We start from the raw sequence: 17384 nt of genomic DNA, 5'->3' as shown, positions 1-17384 counted from the left end.
GGCAGTTAAAACTTCCAAAAGTCGTAAGTGTGTGGCATGCGGGTACGAATCGAATCGAGTTCACTTGATAATACTTTGTATATATACATATATATATTTTTTTAAATGTTTCTCCTTTGCATAATCCGCAAAAAAAAGTAACAGAGCGTCGACTTCGTATCGTATAATTTGTCATGGCCAATAAAGAAGGCATCGACTGCGCTTAAACACTAAGCGTCATCTGACCCAAATACCTTGCAACAACTGCCATGCCACTAACGCCGCCTAACGGTAACGGTAAATGCCAAATGGCCAACTTCTCTAACGGCTGGCAATGCAGTTACCCGAATTCTGTCTGCGTTTGCTACGTCTTTCTCTCCCTCTCTCCCTCTTTTGCCCTCTCTCTGTCTTCCTCCAACACTTGTACACATTTATTGTTAGCCATTCAGTTAACTGACTGATTTCGCTTGCGTGCTGTTGCCGTTAGAATGGCAATTGCAACTGCGAGTACCACTTTCTTTCTAGCTACGTTGCGGCATTTGGAGGCATTCAAGTTACAAATATACCCTGTAGCCACAGCTATGAGATACCCTGTCACATATTCGCACAAGCATACCATACTCGCTTGCGCGTTTGACAGTAATTACAATAAATACACAACTTACAAATTATCTACAATAGATGGCGCCGGCAAATCTTCCATCGTTCCGCACTGTAGAGAAGAGTTTCTCGCATAAATTATGTTTTTATCAGTCAATCTTCGCGAGATTTTCAGAATTGCTAAGCATTATCTTATTCTTAATTTATTTTCTTTAATTCTTTTTTGTATATCTTTAAAATTCCTCTTGAAATTTTTAATTTTTATGATTTGCGTGTCAGAGAGTGTGAGAATTCAAATTAAAATACACACCGTATACACAGCAACTTATTAATTAGCAGCAAAAAATATAATAATAAAAAGTTATATTACTTTGAGCAAAAAGAAAGCAATCCTCAGGTAGAGATATATATGAAAATATATTTAATAGTTATATAAAAATATATTGAAATATCTTAAGCAAAAAACAAAAAATTAAAAAGTTATATTACTTAAAAAAAAAAGAATGTTATTTAATATTAAAATTTTTTATAGAAAAAAAATTATAAATGATTATATTACTTTGAGTAAAAATCAAGCCAACATCGTCTAAAAGTATTAAAAGTATTTTAATTCGATATTTTTTTTGTGATGAATTGAGTGAAATATATTGATGATCAAGAAAAATCTGCCTCTGTGCAGTTCCCTAGAATTCTGGTTACATTTCCTAGATTTTTCTGTTTTATAAATAATTTTTAGCTAGCAATAAAATCTAATCAGATATTTTATTAAGTTCTAAAAATATATGCACTACAAGTAATATTATATTAATATAATTAATTATTAATTGATGAATCTGACTAATTTTCTCATATAAATATGTAGAGTTATTGCAGATTACAGGGTATCTTTTGGCAAACACTCTCTTGGCGTGTCACATTGCCACTTGCTTAATTAAATCGAATTGAATTTAAATGAATTGAGTGCGTCAGACATTTAAGCAGCCATAGAAACAGTGAAGAAAATAGCTTGAAACTCTTTGCATGTAATTTGACTGTCATTTGGTTTGCAATTCACTCTGGAAGTGACAGGGCGTGGCCTGCAAAACTGGTCAACAGCAAAGACGTCAAAGTGTCGGCAAGATTTGGCTTTTGATTATCGGGCAACAAGTGCAAAAGTATTGCAAACAGTTTGTCACAATTCCATTTGCAGTTAAGCGAAATGCATCTGTAATTTCAACAAGATGTCAACTGATGACATCATCCCGACAGCTCGAGGAAACTTTTTTACTACCTTCTTTCTTTTCCTCCCACCATGATCAGACCAAGAAGTGGTATTACCCTGACCTCCTTAATTCAACACATTTGCACATGGCCATAAAAACAGTTGAGAGCAGAAGGCGTCTGTGTCTTTGCCAAGTCAAGAGAATCCGCATCCTAAAATGCTTGCATAACTGCAAATAGTTGAGAAAACTTGTCTATGTTGACCTTGTCCACGCCCATCACAGCTATTTTCACAGGCTTCCTAATCGGAATTGCAGTCAAAAGTTTTGTGCAGTTGTCGTTAATTGAAAACAGCGTGGAAATTGTCACTTGCACTTACAATTGAGGCCACGGGGCGTATGGTTAATTTTAAACATCTTTGACTGTTGCTTACCTGCAAGTAGAAAATAAATAAAAAACATTAATAAATGTAGTTTAAATTATGAGAAATAACTTTAATTTCATAAATTTATTCATTTATTCACAAATATATTCCATACTTATGTATGTATAGATATTAAATTATAAAGTTACCGGGAATAAATTTACATTTAATTCATTCATTTATTTATTCACAAACGTATTCGACATTTATATTTACGAATCAACATATTTCGCGCGAATTTCAATCGGTTTCACGCTTATGTCAAAAACACAGCAAATAAGTTGAACGTGCAGAGTTTTAGTCTTTAAAATACCCTGCTGCCATTACAAAGTCATTTTGTCGAATTCAAAATCTGCTTACAGGGTATCTCTCAGTTGAACACTCTCCACAGGAACGCTCTCTCATGCGTTTCTTTGGAAAACCGTGTGAATGTGCTTTTTGTAATTCGCCAAATTATTTGTTTATCTTAGTTTTCAAATAATTTTCGTTTATGTTTTGCATGTGCGCCAATGAAACATGGAAATTCTCTGGAATACACATATTGGAACATATTCTCAAGACTATTAATATAGTCGAGAATCCTACCATGAAAACAGCTTGCGACAAATTTTTCAACCAAATTTTTAGAAGACATCAACATATGGATTTATGTGCTATTATTAACACTATTATTATTGTTATTATTATTAGTATGACGGCCACGGATTAATATGTGGCTTTTTTTTGTTTTACGATCCCAAAACCACATAGCAATGTCCCAGGCACTTAAGGGGCTGGTGGGCGTGGCCAGCATCTATAAACTGTAGCGAATGTCTTGCCCATGGCCGAGTTTTGTCTCTATTCAGTCGTCGATAGTTGCCGACCCACAAGGCACTCATTGCTTTTTACGAGCCACACTCAGATGACAAATGAGTACTCGTTGTTAGTGCATGTGAATAAAACACCATGTTACGATGTTTCTATGATTTGAATAGTCTGCCGAAGGTTGTCTTTGATTACATACATTGTGCCTTTTATACCCCGTACACACATAATGTGTGGCAAGGGTATAAGCAACTTAAAGAAGATATAGTTATTAAATAAATAAGGACATTTACACTTGCCCAGTTTACTGTATTGATGATATTTTATAACAGGTTATTCTCAAGCCAAGCAAGTATATAGAACGTAGTTAAGTTTTAGCTAAAATTTAATCAGAAAACTAAAAGCAGCTTTAGTTTTAGACCTAAATCAAGCCCACTGGGTATTTCTAAGTCAAAAACTCTTAAGAAATGTTCTCCTATTTGGTTAAATTACTTACGCAAATTAACACTTGCACAGATTTTTTATAATCAAGGAAAAGCAAACAGAGTTACGAGCTCGAATTTGTCTTTCAGTTTTATGAAATGCACGTGCTGCGAACTCAATTTGGAGAGTTAGTTCCTTTATCTCTGAGATACCCTAACAAAAGCAATTGGGATAATAAATTAGATTGGCATGTATAAATAAAAGAAATAGATTTATTTATTTATCTACATATAAAATTTGAAGGGAATGTCACAAGTATGATTAATGAGCTGATGAAAAGACCTAGAATTTCATAAAATAAAAAATACGCTATTAAGTAGAGTTTATAGAATTTTGCGGCTCGACGCATCAATTTAAGAGTTAACAAAATGCCAATAAAGTCAACGATTTAGGTGTGTACTTAATATTTATAACAACATTATATGCAGCATAAAAAACAACTAGCTAAAGGTGTTATAAGTTATTGCATTAATCAAATCAAAAACAGATATATTTGAATTTCCCAATTTATGTTTGGCTTTAATCGAATGTCATGGAATAAAATGGAGGACCATAACGGGTGCAATGGCAGCTACAACAATAACACTAGCCAAATATTTACATATATGTGATGGCACCAGCTATGAATTGCGATATATATATATATATATATATGTATAAATATATACATACAATACTTCCTTATGTATCTTTGTTAATAAATGAATCTGCCCAAAAAAAAAACAGAGAACCGTCGAAACACAAGCAAAAAAAAAAGACAAAAGTCAGTAGCGAGAATGGGAAATTAAACAAGCAAGTCTACTCGACTAGTAGATACCCTATACATTTTTTTACTGGGAATTCATATGTATATTATACATTTATATTAAATTCAACCTTCACATATCGATGCAAATTTGTCTTTTTGCCTATCTTATACCGATTGATTATGAAATAATATCTGATATTATACAGAAATGGTTTTACTAAACTCAACTTTTGTGTGTTATTATACCCCTTTATAAACTCTTGCAATTTTTTCAGGGTATAACAAGTTTAGGATCAAAAAGGAGCGCATACAGCAGCACCAGAGGCATCGAAAAAAAGAGAATCACATGAATGCCACTTAACTTGCCAGCCTGAAGTAGAAGCTGCAGATGCGAATGAGATAGAATGAGTGGCAAAGAGAAGGAGAGAGGGAAAAACTGTAACAGTTACAATTTTAATGCGCATTGCATGTGTGTTGCCTGCCACACCCTCCGGCCACTGAAACCCCCTTTTTGTGCCTCGCCGCATCCCTCGTTCCATCATATGTATCTAAAGTAAGTTTTGTTGTTTGATGCCAATTTTTTGCATTGCTCCTCCTCTATTTTTTGTTCCTACTCTATTCATTTTTTTTTTTTTTGTGGGTTGTTGAACTCGTGCAGCGCTTGGGTCATAAGTGGCCATAGCCAAGAGCAGCTAGAGAAGTGAAGAGGCAGAGAGTCCTAGTAACAATACCAACAACGAGAAGCGCAACACAAATCAAATGAAAGCTACAATGCGGCTGCCCTTTTTTTCCTTCATCGGAGCTAAGAAAAATGCGACGTTATAAATATATATAAAGTACACTCAAAAGATATATATATATTTATATAAAATATGTTCAAATAATAAAGACACTCTAGCACATAGGGATGGCTTTTTAAAATTTATGTTTGCACTGTTTTAATGCTGTCAACTGATATTGCTTAATTCCCAAGTTGGTAGACACATTTATACTTGCTACATGCTGCACATGCCACGCCTCTTGAGGGGCGACCCGGCCATATCCATTAAAAAGCAATTAAAAGATACGTCTCACACTTAAGATCAGAGCATAAGGTGAAGTAGACGAGTGAGTAAGACGACAATCTGGCGATGTTCGATGTCTTAAGGCTATTTGCAAGGTCATCACGCACACTTCAATACTTCTGAATGTTTTTGTGTATGTGTGTAGTGTCTATTTGAATTAACGCGTGTCTGGCAGAGTTTGTGTATATAAGAAATATACATACACATTACGCATACGCCCGGAGGGATTTGGTAAACATCACAAAACAAAGTAGCAATATTATTGCAGTAGACTACAAAATACTCTGTAAGCAGCTGTCCTACTAATTTAGACATACTTTGTTAAGCAAACTTACGCCAGATGGCGCCAGTACTTTATCAGTTCCTTAGACATTCATTTAAATCGCTGCAATCGTCTAAAGTATAACCTGTACTTATCTTTAGAAACACTTTTACCTAAGCCCACTCACATGCAAACATTTACACATATTTAAGCAGCAGAAAATAACGATAGGTGGCGCCAGCACTACTACTTTCCCCTGCTCCGCGCTAGGATATAAAAAGTTTTATGCATAGCTTTTGTGTTTATTATCCAAACGTAATGAAATTTTCAGGATGAATAAAGAACATGAAAGAGTTTGAGGGTTGAGCAAAGTTCAAGGCTATAGAGTTTCCGAACACTGCTTGTGGCGTTCCAATTTGATTATTTATGCTTAAAGTTTCATTTCCAGCTCAAATTCCGAAATCTGTTTGGCAAATATGTTTGATATCAAAGGTAAAGTTAGCATTTGCTAATTGCCATTGCAATAAAGTTATTTGTAGGTATATACTTCTGTGCCACTGTGTCACGAAATTGCATTCGCTATTTAATTGGGCCTTTGTCTGCATTCAAGTATTAATTGTATGTATGTACTAAATAATCTTAATCTTAAAGAAGAAGAAGAAGAAGAAGCTGTCGATGACATTTTCACGCTTTGCAAATGATCATAAATTTGAGTTTAATAGACTTGTTTTGCTCCGAGCGAAACATATGCAAATGAGCAGGCTCTGAATCAAAGCACATGCACATAACATTGTGGATGAGTCAGAGAAGCAGAAAAATAATTAATAAAACGAGAAAGAGATAGAAAGAGAGAGATAGGAAGAGAGAGAGAGAGAGAGAGTGTTAAGCCTCGCCTCGTCAGACCATTAAGCTATATTAAACAACAATTGGAACCGTAAACATTTTCTGCTTGTGCAGTCGCATAAAAAAGTTCAGGGTCGCATCATGTCAATGTGGGAAGAACAAACAGATCGTAGTTACTTAAAAAGTTTAATTATTCGATACAATTAACCCGAAAAGCCCCAGCGTTACCATATGGTAACACGCAATAGACATTTACTAAAACTTAGTTTTTAGACAACATATTAACATTAGAATAACTTAAATATGAAATTCTAAGAGTAAATTGTTGTCGCTAACTGAGGAAAAGTTGATTGAAACAATCTCTTGAAGCTAGCTTATCGAAAAAATCCCGCGTTAAGTTTCTCACTATATTCTGCAGCGCAGAAGTCACAAGTAAATTTTAACCGTTTAACTAATATTAGTACTGAACTATATGCAATGCACACATCATTAGAATGGTAAAAGAATGCTCTTTATAATTATGAAAAAATTCGGAATAATTTCCTCGGTAAATTTACTCTTTTCTTTTTCCTGTTACCATATACCAGCTTATTTGCATACATTTTACTCGCGTTTCGGTGCTGTTTTGATCATAAAATATGATTTTTCCTATGACAGCTATGTGATATAGTAACTTAAATTCATATTCTGTGAGTTTAATTGAGATATCTCAGAAAATAAAAAAGTTTTCCATGCAAAAGGTGAATTTGACCCCGATAGTTCCTATGACAGCTATGTTATATATACGATATACTGCACCAATTTGAATCAAATTTGGTCATATATATCATGGAAGACCACCCCTGTTGGGTAAAGCTGTGTTTATTAGACTTTTCGCAAATATTTGAGTATTGTAGTATTAAAAATACCAGTACCCTGTCGGTACTAGCGTTATCATATGGTAACAGGCGAAAAAATGATCCTGTCGATTATCCTGACAAGGACTAACAAAAATAATATTTGTTTCGAATTCAGCGACCTCAAATTTATCAGGCTATTCGGGTTAATGCAGTTGAAAAATGTAACTAAATTTTATTGAGTTTTCCAACAATTTCAAAGTTAAAAAATCGTTAAAAATACAACAGATAAAATACATTTTTGTATTCAACTCAAAGTTTATAAGTTATAAAACTAATTAAGTTTTAACGCTTGTACATTGACAAAAAAAAAAAAATTTTAAATTCAAGTTTAAGTTTCTAGCTTTTTGAAGCAAAGAAGCAAAGAAGCCTAAAATATTTGATCTAACTGAAAAAAATCTTACAGAACTCCGGAAATCTAAGTATTGCTAAGAAAAATATTGCTTGAATCAAGTATTTTGTATTTGGGATTACAAATATGGTACCAAATCTCTAAAAAATTTAGAAAATTATACTTATAAAGACTTACTTTAAAGTGTTAAATAATATTAAAACAGCAGTTTTAAAGTAACTTAATTAAAATAAATATTCATTCAGGTAGGTAGGTTAGTAACCTATGCAAATATAAGTCAAGTTTTGTTGCCTAGTGCTATCATTGTGGCAGCTTAGCAACACATTTGAATGTTGCAACGCGGCATAAGTTCAAGACGAAGCAACAATTCTCCGATCATAAAAAATTCGAGCTGGCATTATAAAAGACGTGGCCCGAGGTCAAATTGTAGGTAAATATGCAAATGCACTGTGACACAATAAGAAGCAAACGTAAGCGAGAATGGAGAGGTGTAGGTGGGTCTGTGGTGGTGCAGTGGTGCGCTTGGTGGGTTCACAGACGACAACGACGACCCATTAGCATTTCCCACAATGAAAATTGGGTAAACCGAGCAAGTCAATAAATCTAACCGTCAAAGCGGCTCGTAAAACTGAACAAGTTTATGTTGCGAATTGTAAACTGTGGAAGCTTTCATCAGGTAGAAGACAAGCTCGACCAAGGTGAGTATAGAGTATGTCTTGCTCAAGAGGCCATTTGCTTTTAAAAAGCTTGTGAAAACGACAGTGATGACATCAGCAGGCAATCAATGCATTGTAGAATGCTTTTTAGAAAACAAATCCAATCTTTAGTGGAGCAATGAACTGGCTAAAACCGAACTAAAACGAACTGAACTGAAAGTATTTGCCTTGCTAAGTAGCTAGCCCGTCATTGTAGTCGGAATTGGAAATTGAGATGAAACCTACTTGTGGGGATAATGCGAGTATTTTCTTTGCTTGCAATCGCATTGTTACTTCTGCCTCCTCATTTGCCTCCTCTATTCGCTAGGGGAAGTAAATGTGACTGTGACATAGTTTAAGTTATATCAGGTGGCAGTTACTCTCAAGTTTCCCACACAAGATATACATATAGTTAAAGAGTAATTCCGTGTTGCGACTACAGCATACTTATTTCCTCTAAAATTGTTAATAATATTAAGATCAATCTAGTTATGTCAAAGTTCGTAGTACAATGGTCATAATTATACTCATTAAATTGAAATACTCGTAGACAATTACTGTAGGTCCACCCGCCTTTTATTCCCCTACATAAATCTCAATAGGATGCCGAAGTTCGGAAATGTGCGGGCTGCCCATAAGTTAATTAAAAATTATGACCAATATGTACAAGAGATCTAAAGCAAAGTTCTCAAATTAAATAATACCCTGTATACACGCTTTAATACAGATAAAACAGTTACAAGTTACCGAATTTCGGAGCTTAAAAATTATTCAATTCTCACGCTAAAAATATGCTTTTAGATTTTATCTATAAAAATTTTCTTCAAGAAATTTTTAGTAATTTTACAAATTTTTTCTCCCTACCATTTATTGTCTCTTAGATCAAGAGCATTTACTTTCTGCTGGTAACATATCTTAACAAAAAGTTAAAATACCCACTTTTTATTTTGTTTTATATGTTCACAGGGTATAAAAAGATTAAAAGAGATAAAAAGATAAAGCCGAAAGCGAGCAAGCACATGCTCGTAAGATATTGAAATTTATACTGGGAGCAACGTGATGTCGATGTCGATGGCGAGTCGTTGTCAGTGCTTAGAGTTCACCGAGGAGGCACTTTATCGCAAGGGGGAGTATCAAGGGGGCATATTTTGATTGACTGCTCTTGAAGTTGTGCTCGTTGTCATTATTGCTTCAGACTGTTGATGTAACTTTGCTATCTTCCCTCGCCATGGCACGAAAATCTTAGTGGACCTGTGATGAGTTCATTGAACTCTCGTACTCTCATACTTCTGCTCCACAGCGCTTTCTACAAGTTGCCTGTATGCTGTGCAATGTTCAATGGCAAATTTATACACACTTCTCTGTTATAAAATCAGTTTATAAACTGATACGTGCTGCTGCCTGTCACTGAGTGGATAAAGTTTTGCAAAGAAACAGTTGGAAGTGGGGTAAAAATAGGTAAAGAAAAATCATTGAAAAATCAACATAAGAGAGAATTCATAAGTATGTCAAGTACTCACTATCTTATTTGCATCCAAAATTAAATCTTCTCAATTGCAACTGTGGCAATTAATTTTTCCTATTTAACTGTGAGATAACTTGAAATTATTCTACAAAAATATATGTACATATACAATAGTCTGAATTCTCACTTTTACTTTGATTATACAACTTGCAATTTGTAAATTCATCTCATGATATGCTGTCAAAATTGTGTATATTAACAATATTTCATGAGTTCGACTACCGCACGTAAGTTGACTATGATTTCAACCAAAATTCATGAAATGAATTTTATTTTATTTAAGTTTTAATCAATTTGTCAAACGTTGAGTGTTCTTCAAACAAGGGACAATTTTTAATTTGGTGAATTCATAAATGCTCGGTATAAACGTAGCATTTGATATAAATGAATTGAATTTCTCTTGTATAAATAAGAAAACTTCAAGTAATAAAAAAAAAGTAATGCCAACGAATTGAGTTTCTTAATTGAAAATTAAAAGAAATATATATTTCCAAGAAAATATATATATGAGAAAACTTTATGAAATTACAAAAAATTTAATACAAATGAATTGAATTTTATTTACTGAAGAATTCATTTTAAACTGATTACATTTTTCACAGAAATATGAATTTATTTCGGCAAGAATTTTAAAAAGGTTCTTTGTTAAATCCCAACTACAATTTTTTAAAGGAAAGATAATTTTTAAGTGTATTCTACTCTCTTAAAGTTTTAGGTTCAAGTTGCTTTAAATCTAAATATTTGTAAGTAAAAAACAATTGAAGCTTTTTTTTAAATCAGCGATTAGGTTTAATTTATATAAATTTTTAAAGATATTTTCCAAGAACTTAATTTTCAGATACTTTTCTCTAATAATGTTAGCAGTGTCCAGGCCTCTCTCATTTATATATGTGGCATATAAAATAATAAGAATTATGTTGATTAGAGCTTGTGTGTTTTGTGGTTGTGTGTAAAATATGCCAAGTGAATTCAGTGGTAAAAAGCAACAACCATCAACACCCCAAGAATCAGCTTCATTTAAAGTGGCGCCTGCTATTACAACAAAAGCAATAGCAACAATAACTTTAGCACACAAAGACCCCACAGTACTTAATAGAAGCTGGACGGTTCGGGGCGGAGAAGAGCATGCTCAGCATTCTTATAATTATAACATGCTCAGCATCCATATCAATATAGCCACGTTGAGAAACACCACGGGAGAAAATTCCATTAGAGGGAAAAGTCGAGCCCAGCACGCACTTAGAGCCATTTTCTTCGCAAGTTGATTCGATTAACAAGATGCTGGGGCCGAGTAGACACTACTCCGGTGCTTTTCACATCCAAGCAGGAGCCGTAGATGGAATGTCTCTGTCGTTTTGGCAAACAATACTGCATGAAGACGGGGTCAAGGGTCATAAGCAAAGACACAAGACGTAAGACAGCAGGCAAAAGCCATTTACACTTGCTTGTAATTGTAAATTATGAGCTTCCACTCTCACATGGCAATAACTTGACTTGGTCTTTGTCCTGTCTGGTTTTGGCCAAGTTGCCGCTCTAAAACTATTTGGCAGGCTTGCATAGACAAAGGAGAGAAGAAGACTTCGTTTTCAACCACATGCTAATACAATTAACATACAATGTGCATCTTATGTTTTTGGCAATTGAATTAAATTTGTTCATTTGCAACAAAAAAACAATTAAGTATTCTCTTGGCCAAGTTCTTGTTTCGCTAATCATTACTATATTGGCGTATATAAATATTTTAGGTATGTTTTTAGGATTTTATTTTTAAATTAAGACAATATGCGGATCAAAGAAGTCTCAAATATTTGGTCTAACTAAAACGAAACTTCCAGAACCCGCAAAATTAAAACATTTCTGAGAAAATTCCTTTTTGCATACTTGATTTAGGAAAATTCTGGATTACCGTACTTCTGACACAGCATTAGATTGATTTTATCCCGGATAGCCGGTTCATTTTCCTTTGGATCAATTGTCTTTCGACGCTGCCCAATTAGGGTTAAAGCCAACAGCGACACATTGGTAATTGAGGTTTCTGGGGTGCGCTAAGCTTGATTAATTTCAATTATCTTGACCAACTCTCCCAACTGACAGTTGGCAGTTTGCCTCACACTTCTCACTGCTAGAACAAAACATTTTTAATTTATATTCCAAGTATTTTGCAGATTGACAGTCTGATTTATTTGCTTTAATGCCAAGTCAGCTCCGACTCTGAGGCTGGCCGAAATGATAACTGAAGCGAACACGGCTTTTAGCTTGGTCCAAGCGAGTTCCAGTTCCAAATCCCATTCCCATTCCATTTCCAATTTCAGTTCTAGTCAAACAGCTCTGTATTGACCATGTGGGCGTTTCCTCTTTTATGCTAATAGAAATTGTGTCAGTGAAAAGTGTTAATGGAAATCTATATGTAACTAAGATTGATCGTACAGGACTGTATATTTATGGAATATAAAAAAAAAACATATATTCCAGATAAGTTTACATACAAGTTAGTTAGTGGGTGTTACCCGGCATTGTGCGAGCCAGAAATTAATTTATAAATATTTTGATATAGTTCCACGAATTTTCTAACCAAGGAGTGGGGTTTTTTTCCATGTTAGTTATCAAACCATTAGTAATGTTAAGCTACATTTATGTGATTCAGTTCAATCGAAGTTAAATAAAAATGTGTTCCATGTAAGTTTGAAGGGAAATTTTCCACATACGCTGGGAATTTGCACAGATCTTTGCAGATTATTATGGACTGTATGTTGCAGTTAAGCTTTCAATCCGACGATTAAAAAAGAATTTTAATTTAATATTTTTTAGCTAAGTTGCAAAATAAATTTAGACTGTCAGTCATTCTCATTAATTTATTAATTAAATTTTTCGGTCCATCAATTATTTAGTCAATCAGTTAATTATTCAGTAAATCAATTATATAGCTTATCAATCATATAGTGGGTTAATCAATAAACTCTTCATTCAGTCAGTCGGTCAATTATTTAGTTCATCAATCATTTAGTCAGTCAATCATGCGATCATTTTCCATAAATCGTTTAATTCAGACAGTCAAAAAAATGATCAGAAATATATATTTTTGTAACTTTAATAATATATTAGCATTAAATAACAATGGATATCAGCATTTTTATAGATTTACATACTTATGTAAGTCAAATAAAAGAACAATGCTATAATATTTTTTTTTTTAATACAAAGTGCGCTTTTGCCATAGTGCTGATTAGGTTAGCCTATTTCCGGACAGAAAAGATTTCTTCGCTTTGGCGTAACACTTTGAAATTCTTTGCTCTCTGCTTCTGTTATTTATTTCTATTTCTGTTTTAACTGATAAAGTTGTTTGTTTTTCCGCTTCAATTCTATAGTCTAGTGCAATCATTCAAAATTAAGTTAGCTAATTTTGTTGAGGAGGAAGCGACAAGAGAAATTAGATGATGGACCAATCCGATGAAGAGCTTAATTGTTGACTTTGCAGCTTAAATGCCAAATACAGCTACAGTTGCTCGTATCGTATACATAGTTTTTAGAACAGACCAGGGGAGTGAAATGGAAGAGGGTAGAGGGCTTGGCGTCTATTTTAAGTCTCGAGACAGAGACTTTACGCAGCTTAAGAGCTCGAGGAATAGCCTTGAGTGTCGTCTAATCATGGGAATTGGAGCGAGAGCAAGAAGAAGACCTCCAAACACCCACAAGATACCGAGGCAAAGGCTTAGGAAAGTTTCAGTGACGAGCTGAGTTATTTAGCGGCTTCCCGAGTGCTGCTAAGGCGAAGGATTATACTGTATGTAATTAGCAGCCAACCGCCAAAGAAGAAGCAGGAGAAAGGGGCAAAAACTTTGAGATGCTAGTGGTTTTTGTTTGATTTAAAAAATATTTAAAGATAGAGTAGCTTAGCCTGTTTTAAGTTTTGAGCGATCAATACATACAATTAAGAATCAGAATGATTCTCGCATTGTTTTAAACCAAGTACAAAATATTTGAATTAAGCACGATATTTTTTTTTTTAATATTTTGGTATTCAGGGTTCTGGAAGCTTCTTTGCCTTTTCTTAATTTTCAGTCATTGCTGTTTTATCTGAATATTCAGGCCTGTTCCGAATTCCGAACGTTTTCAAAAAGTAAAAACGAAACGAAAACGAACGTTTTACTATTTGCTGTTCCCAATTCCGACCGAAATGGACTTGTTTTTACTTATCGAACTCGGTTTCGGAAACGTTTCGATAGCATTAAGTCATCGACCGTATCAGCTGTTTTAGCCAATGAAGGAATATAAATTGCTTAAATAAGATAAATTGCTAATTTAATTCTGCAAAATGCCGGCAAATATGGTTGTTGATTGCTTGCATTTTATCATTAAATTTTTTTGTCACCAGCTGATTGCCTGGCTTGTGCATATCGACATGAATCAGAGTCGTCATGAATTAATAAATAATAAAAACATTCAATCTTCAATTTTTCTCTTAAATCCGATTGGAATTACTTTAAACGGTTTTTGAAAATTGATTTTAAACATTTTATGTTAAATATAGCACATAGAATCTAAATTAGACTAAAATTTCGTTGTTCGAATTTTATTTATCAATTGAAGTAACTCTAGCAGTTTTTGGTTGCGAGAGTTGGTATCGATAACAAAAAGTAAAAGGGAATTATGAACAACTCGGTTCATCCATCAGTCATTGCCGCTCAATTTTGTTTTGTATGTAATATTTTATAGATGTTTAATAAAAAGTTCTTTTAAAATACTCTTCAAACAGTTTAAGTAGTGATGTTAGACTATTCTGAAAATGTTCAAGGTTATTTGAATTTCAGTTTATTGTTTTAGGGAATTATTTTAATGATTTTTGTAGCATTTACTTTTGATTCCGCTCGCTCAACAGCACACGTTTTGAAAACGACAATTATTGTCGATTTACGGAACAGCAATCAACTCGATTTGCGGCAATTCCACTCGTTTTCGGAATTCGGAACAGGCCCGATTGACCTAATTTAACAATAACATGTTGAAAAAAATACTAATTTTTAAAATATTAATAAATTATCCTTATTAATTAAAATTAATTAATAATTTTATAATGTTATTTTCTATGAATTCTATTGTCGACGCTGGGAAACAAAATTGTTATATTCAAATAAATTGTTGATTTTCGGTGGATTTGAATTTGTGGAACACGGCTGATAAACACCAATCTTTCCAGCAAAAAATGTTAATCGCATAGGACAACAACTCACCATATTCCGCCGAGATGGCGCACATGGGCTGATGATGATGCTGATGCGCGTGCGGATGATGCGGATGCTGTGGACAGATACCCTCGTGCGGATGCGGTGCAATATAGTATTCTGATGGAAAGAAGTCGCCGGGATATTGTATATAGAGTGGACCAGATGGCAATGCTGTCGCCACTGGCTGTGGCGGTCCAATGCCATTGGTGCTATTGCCAGCATTGCCATTTCCCTGACCACCGCCATTGCCACCACCACCGTTGCTGCTGCTCGACACGCTGCTCACACTGCTCGCCGAGGAGGAGCCACCGGAGCCGCCATTGGGCGAGATGCCACCGCCATGCCCATTCTCATGGCTCTGATGATGTGCCGCATGTGGATGCGTGTGTGTGTGTGTGTGAGAGTGTGTGTGTGTGTGTGGTGGTGGCATGCCATGCTGATGGCCGGGTGGTGGGGGCAGCATGTGATGTTGGTGTTGCATGGCCGCTAACAGCGCCAACTGCTGCTGCGGATGATGTAGCGCACAAACTGGCGGCACTATTTGTGCACCCTGCGGCGGCGTCGCCGTCTGTTGCAACAACGGCGGCGACGATGGCAGCGAACAATTCGAGGAGCCGCCGTCCGATGGCGATTGTTGCTGTTGTTGTTGCGAGTTAGTTCTCGCTGATGTTGCTGCTGCGGCTGCTGCTGCTGCCGGTGGCAAATGCTGCTGCGGCGCCGCTGCTGGCAACGGAGCTGCCTGCAACATGACAATGTTGCAAGCCGGCGAGGCTGAATTCGTTAGACTGTTTAGACTCGCGGTGGACGATGCTTTAGAGGAGCAGCTGCCTGCATTGTTGTTGTTGTTGTTGTTGCTATTGTTGTTGTTGTTGCTGCCAGTATTGCTGTTGTTGCTACTGTTGCTGCTGTTTGTTTGTTGCTCAGCAACATTACGTCGCACCATGCTAAATTCCGTATTGTACGTTGTCTTTTCCTCCAAGAGTCAAGTGCTTAGAACAAGCTTATCACCATGGCTGTTGTCTTTGTTGTTGCTGTTGCTGTTGTTGTTACTGTGGAATGTTTTTTTTTTATCTGGAAGAAAACAAGGAAAATAAACGGCGAATATTGTTTGCCTTAAATTAATAATTGCACCCACAGTTCCACTTGGTTTGCCAATCTCTGTTTGCGTTTGCTGCTTCCATTTACAAAAAATTTACAAAAGCGCCTCGGAATTGGGTCGAAATCGGTAGAAATCCCCAACCACCCTTATTATTCAAGTTTATCATACCGCAATGTACTTTATTACGTTCTTTTATTTTGCCATTGTTTCAATTAAAAATATTAGAAATATGGCATTGGTATTGGATACCACAGACGGCTGTCTGTTATCTTATCAGTTGAGAGAAGCTGTAACTATAGCGTCATGCTAATGAAATGCCCTTGAAAAGTAAAACAAAATTAGCTTTAAGTCTTTCTTAATGTGCTTATACCATTCAATTGTTGTCTGTTGCTAATGGAGACTTTATTTTCATAATTAGCTTATAAATTTATTGATTCAATTGTTGTCTGTGCTTATAAAGACTTAATTCAATTGTTATCTGTTTTTGTTATCGTTGAATTGATTTATTTATAATTTAATAATTGATCGATTAAACTTTTAAATCGATTCCACGAACTACAAAATAAAAAACAATATGCACCAAGCGCATTGAATTGAAAATTTAACAAATAATCTGATAATAATACTCCTAAGTATGAAACGATATTCTATGACATCAATCCTGACATTCAGTTCCGCCCAAAAAATAAATACTAAGGGAAGAGATTTGGCAAGCATATTCGACTGGATAATACCCTATTACTAGAATTACATTATGCCAGAGATTGACCAGCTATTATTTATATTCCTTGAGTTTTAAACTATGTGGTGTTCAAATCCAGAATGTAGCATTTTCAAAAAATTCTTACATTTATTTTCTCACTTCCCTTATTCAAGAGTATTCGACTTAAATCAATTTGATCCAAACATACACCGACTAATAATTTTACAGGGTATCACACAATATCTCTCTATGGACTTAGAGTTATTTTCATTGTTTTTGTTGCTGTATCTGGCAGTTTGGTGCCTCGTCAATATAAAGAACAAACAACAAATCGAAAGCAAATGACGCATTGTGTCAATTTGGCAAATAATTAACATATTTGCAGAAATTATGACGAAAAAGACCACCCAGCATTCGAATTGATCTGCAGATAAGACTGAAAAACAACTTCAAAGACAACAACGACGAAGACGACGACAATGCAA

The 17384-nt window shown here is 34.9% G+C and overlaps 2 protein-coding genes and 1 long non-coding RNA gene across 4 annotated transcripts in view; all 3 read right to left on the bottom strand.

Annotated features, from left to right (window-relative positions):
- The window catches only part of LOC117782117 (fibronectin type-III domain-containing protein 3A), a 69061-nt gene that overhangs the window by 16186 nt on the left and 35491 nt on the right, over nt 1-17384 (bottom strand).
- Nucleotides 1860-16409, bottom strand: LOC117782120 (putative uncharacterized protein DDB_G0291608). Its single transcript, XM_034619090.1, has 2 exons — nt 15104-16409; nt 1860-2212 (listed from the first exon to the last, which is right to left on the bottom strand). Exons 1-2 carry the CDS (start codon nt 16038-16040, stop codon nt 2145-2147), a joined length of 1005 nt encoding a protein of 334 aa, XP_034474981.1. The 5' UTR covers nt 16041-16409; the 3' UTR covers nt 1860-2144.
- On the bottom strand, nt 9277-10023 carry LOC117782121. 2 transcript variants are annotated; one of them, XR_004617230.1, is made up of 3 exons: nt 10003-10023; nt 9871-9937; nt 9277-9757 (listed from the first exon to the last, which is right to left on the bottom strand). It is a non-coding gene; the product is annotated as an uncharacterized LOC117782121 (long non-coding RNA). The 2 variants fall into 2 exon arrangements; XR_004617229.1 differs by lacking the exon at nt 10003-10023 and having other exon boundaries at nt 9871-9978.

Source organism: Drosophila innubila, assembly GCF_004354385.1.
Source record: "Drosophila innubila isolate TH190305 chromosome 2L unlocalized genomic scaffold, UK_Dinn_1.0 4_B_2L, whole genome shotgun sequence".
NCBI lineage: Eukaryota > Metazoa > Arthropoda > Insecta > Diptera > Drosophilidae > Drosophila > Drosophila innubila.
The sequence above is the reverse complement of the archived record's forward strand: the minus strand, read 5'-3'. Positions and strand labels throughout refer to the sequence as shown.

Bases quoted from the DNA above. Each gene is read 5' to 3' on its own strand.
- LOC117782120 (XM_034619090.1), bottom strand. From the start codon at position 16,040: ATGGTGCGACGTAATGTTGCTGAGCAACAAACAAACAGCAGCAACAGT. The intron at 2,213-15,103 runs GTGAGTTGTTGT...TTCTACTTGCAG, and splicing joins CGCCATCTCGGCGGAATATG to GTAAGCAACAGTCAAAGATG.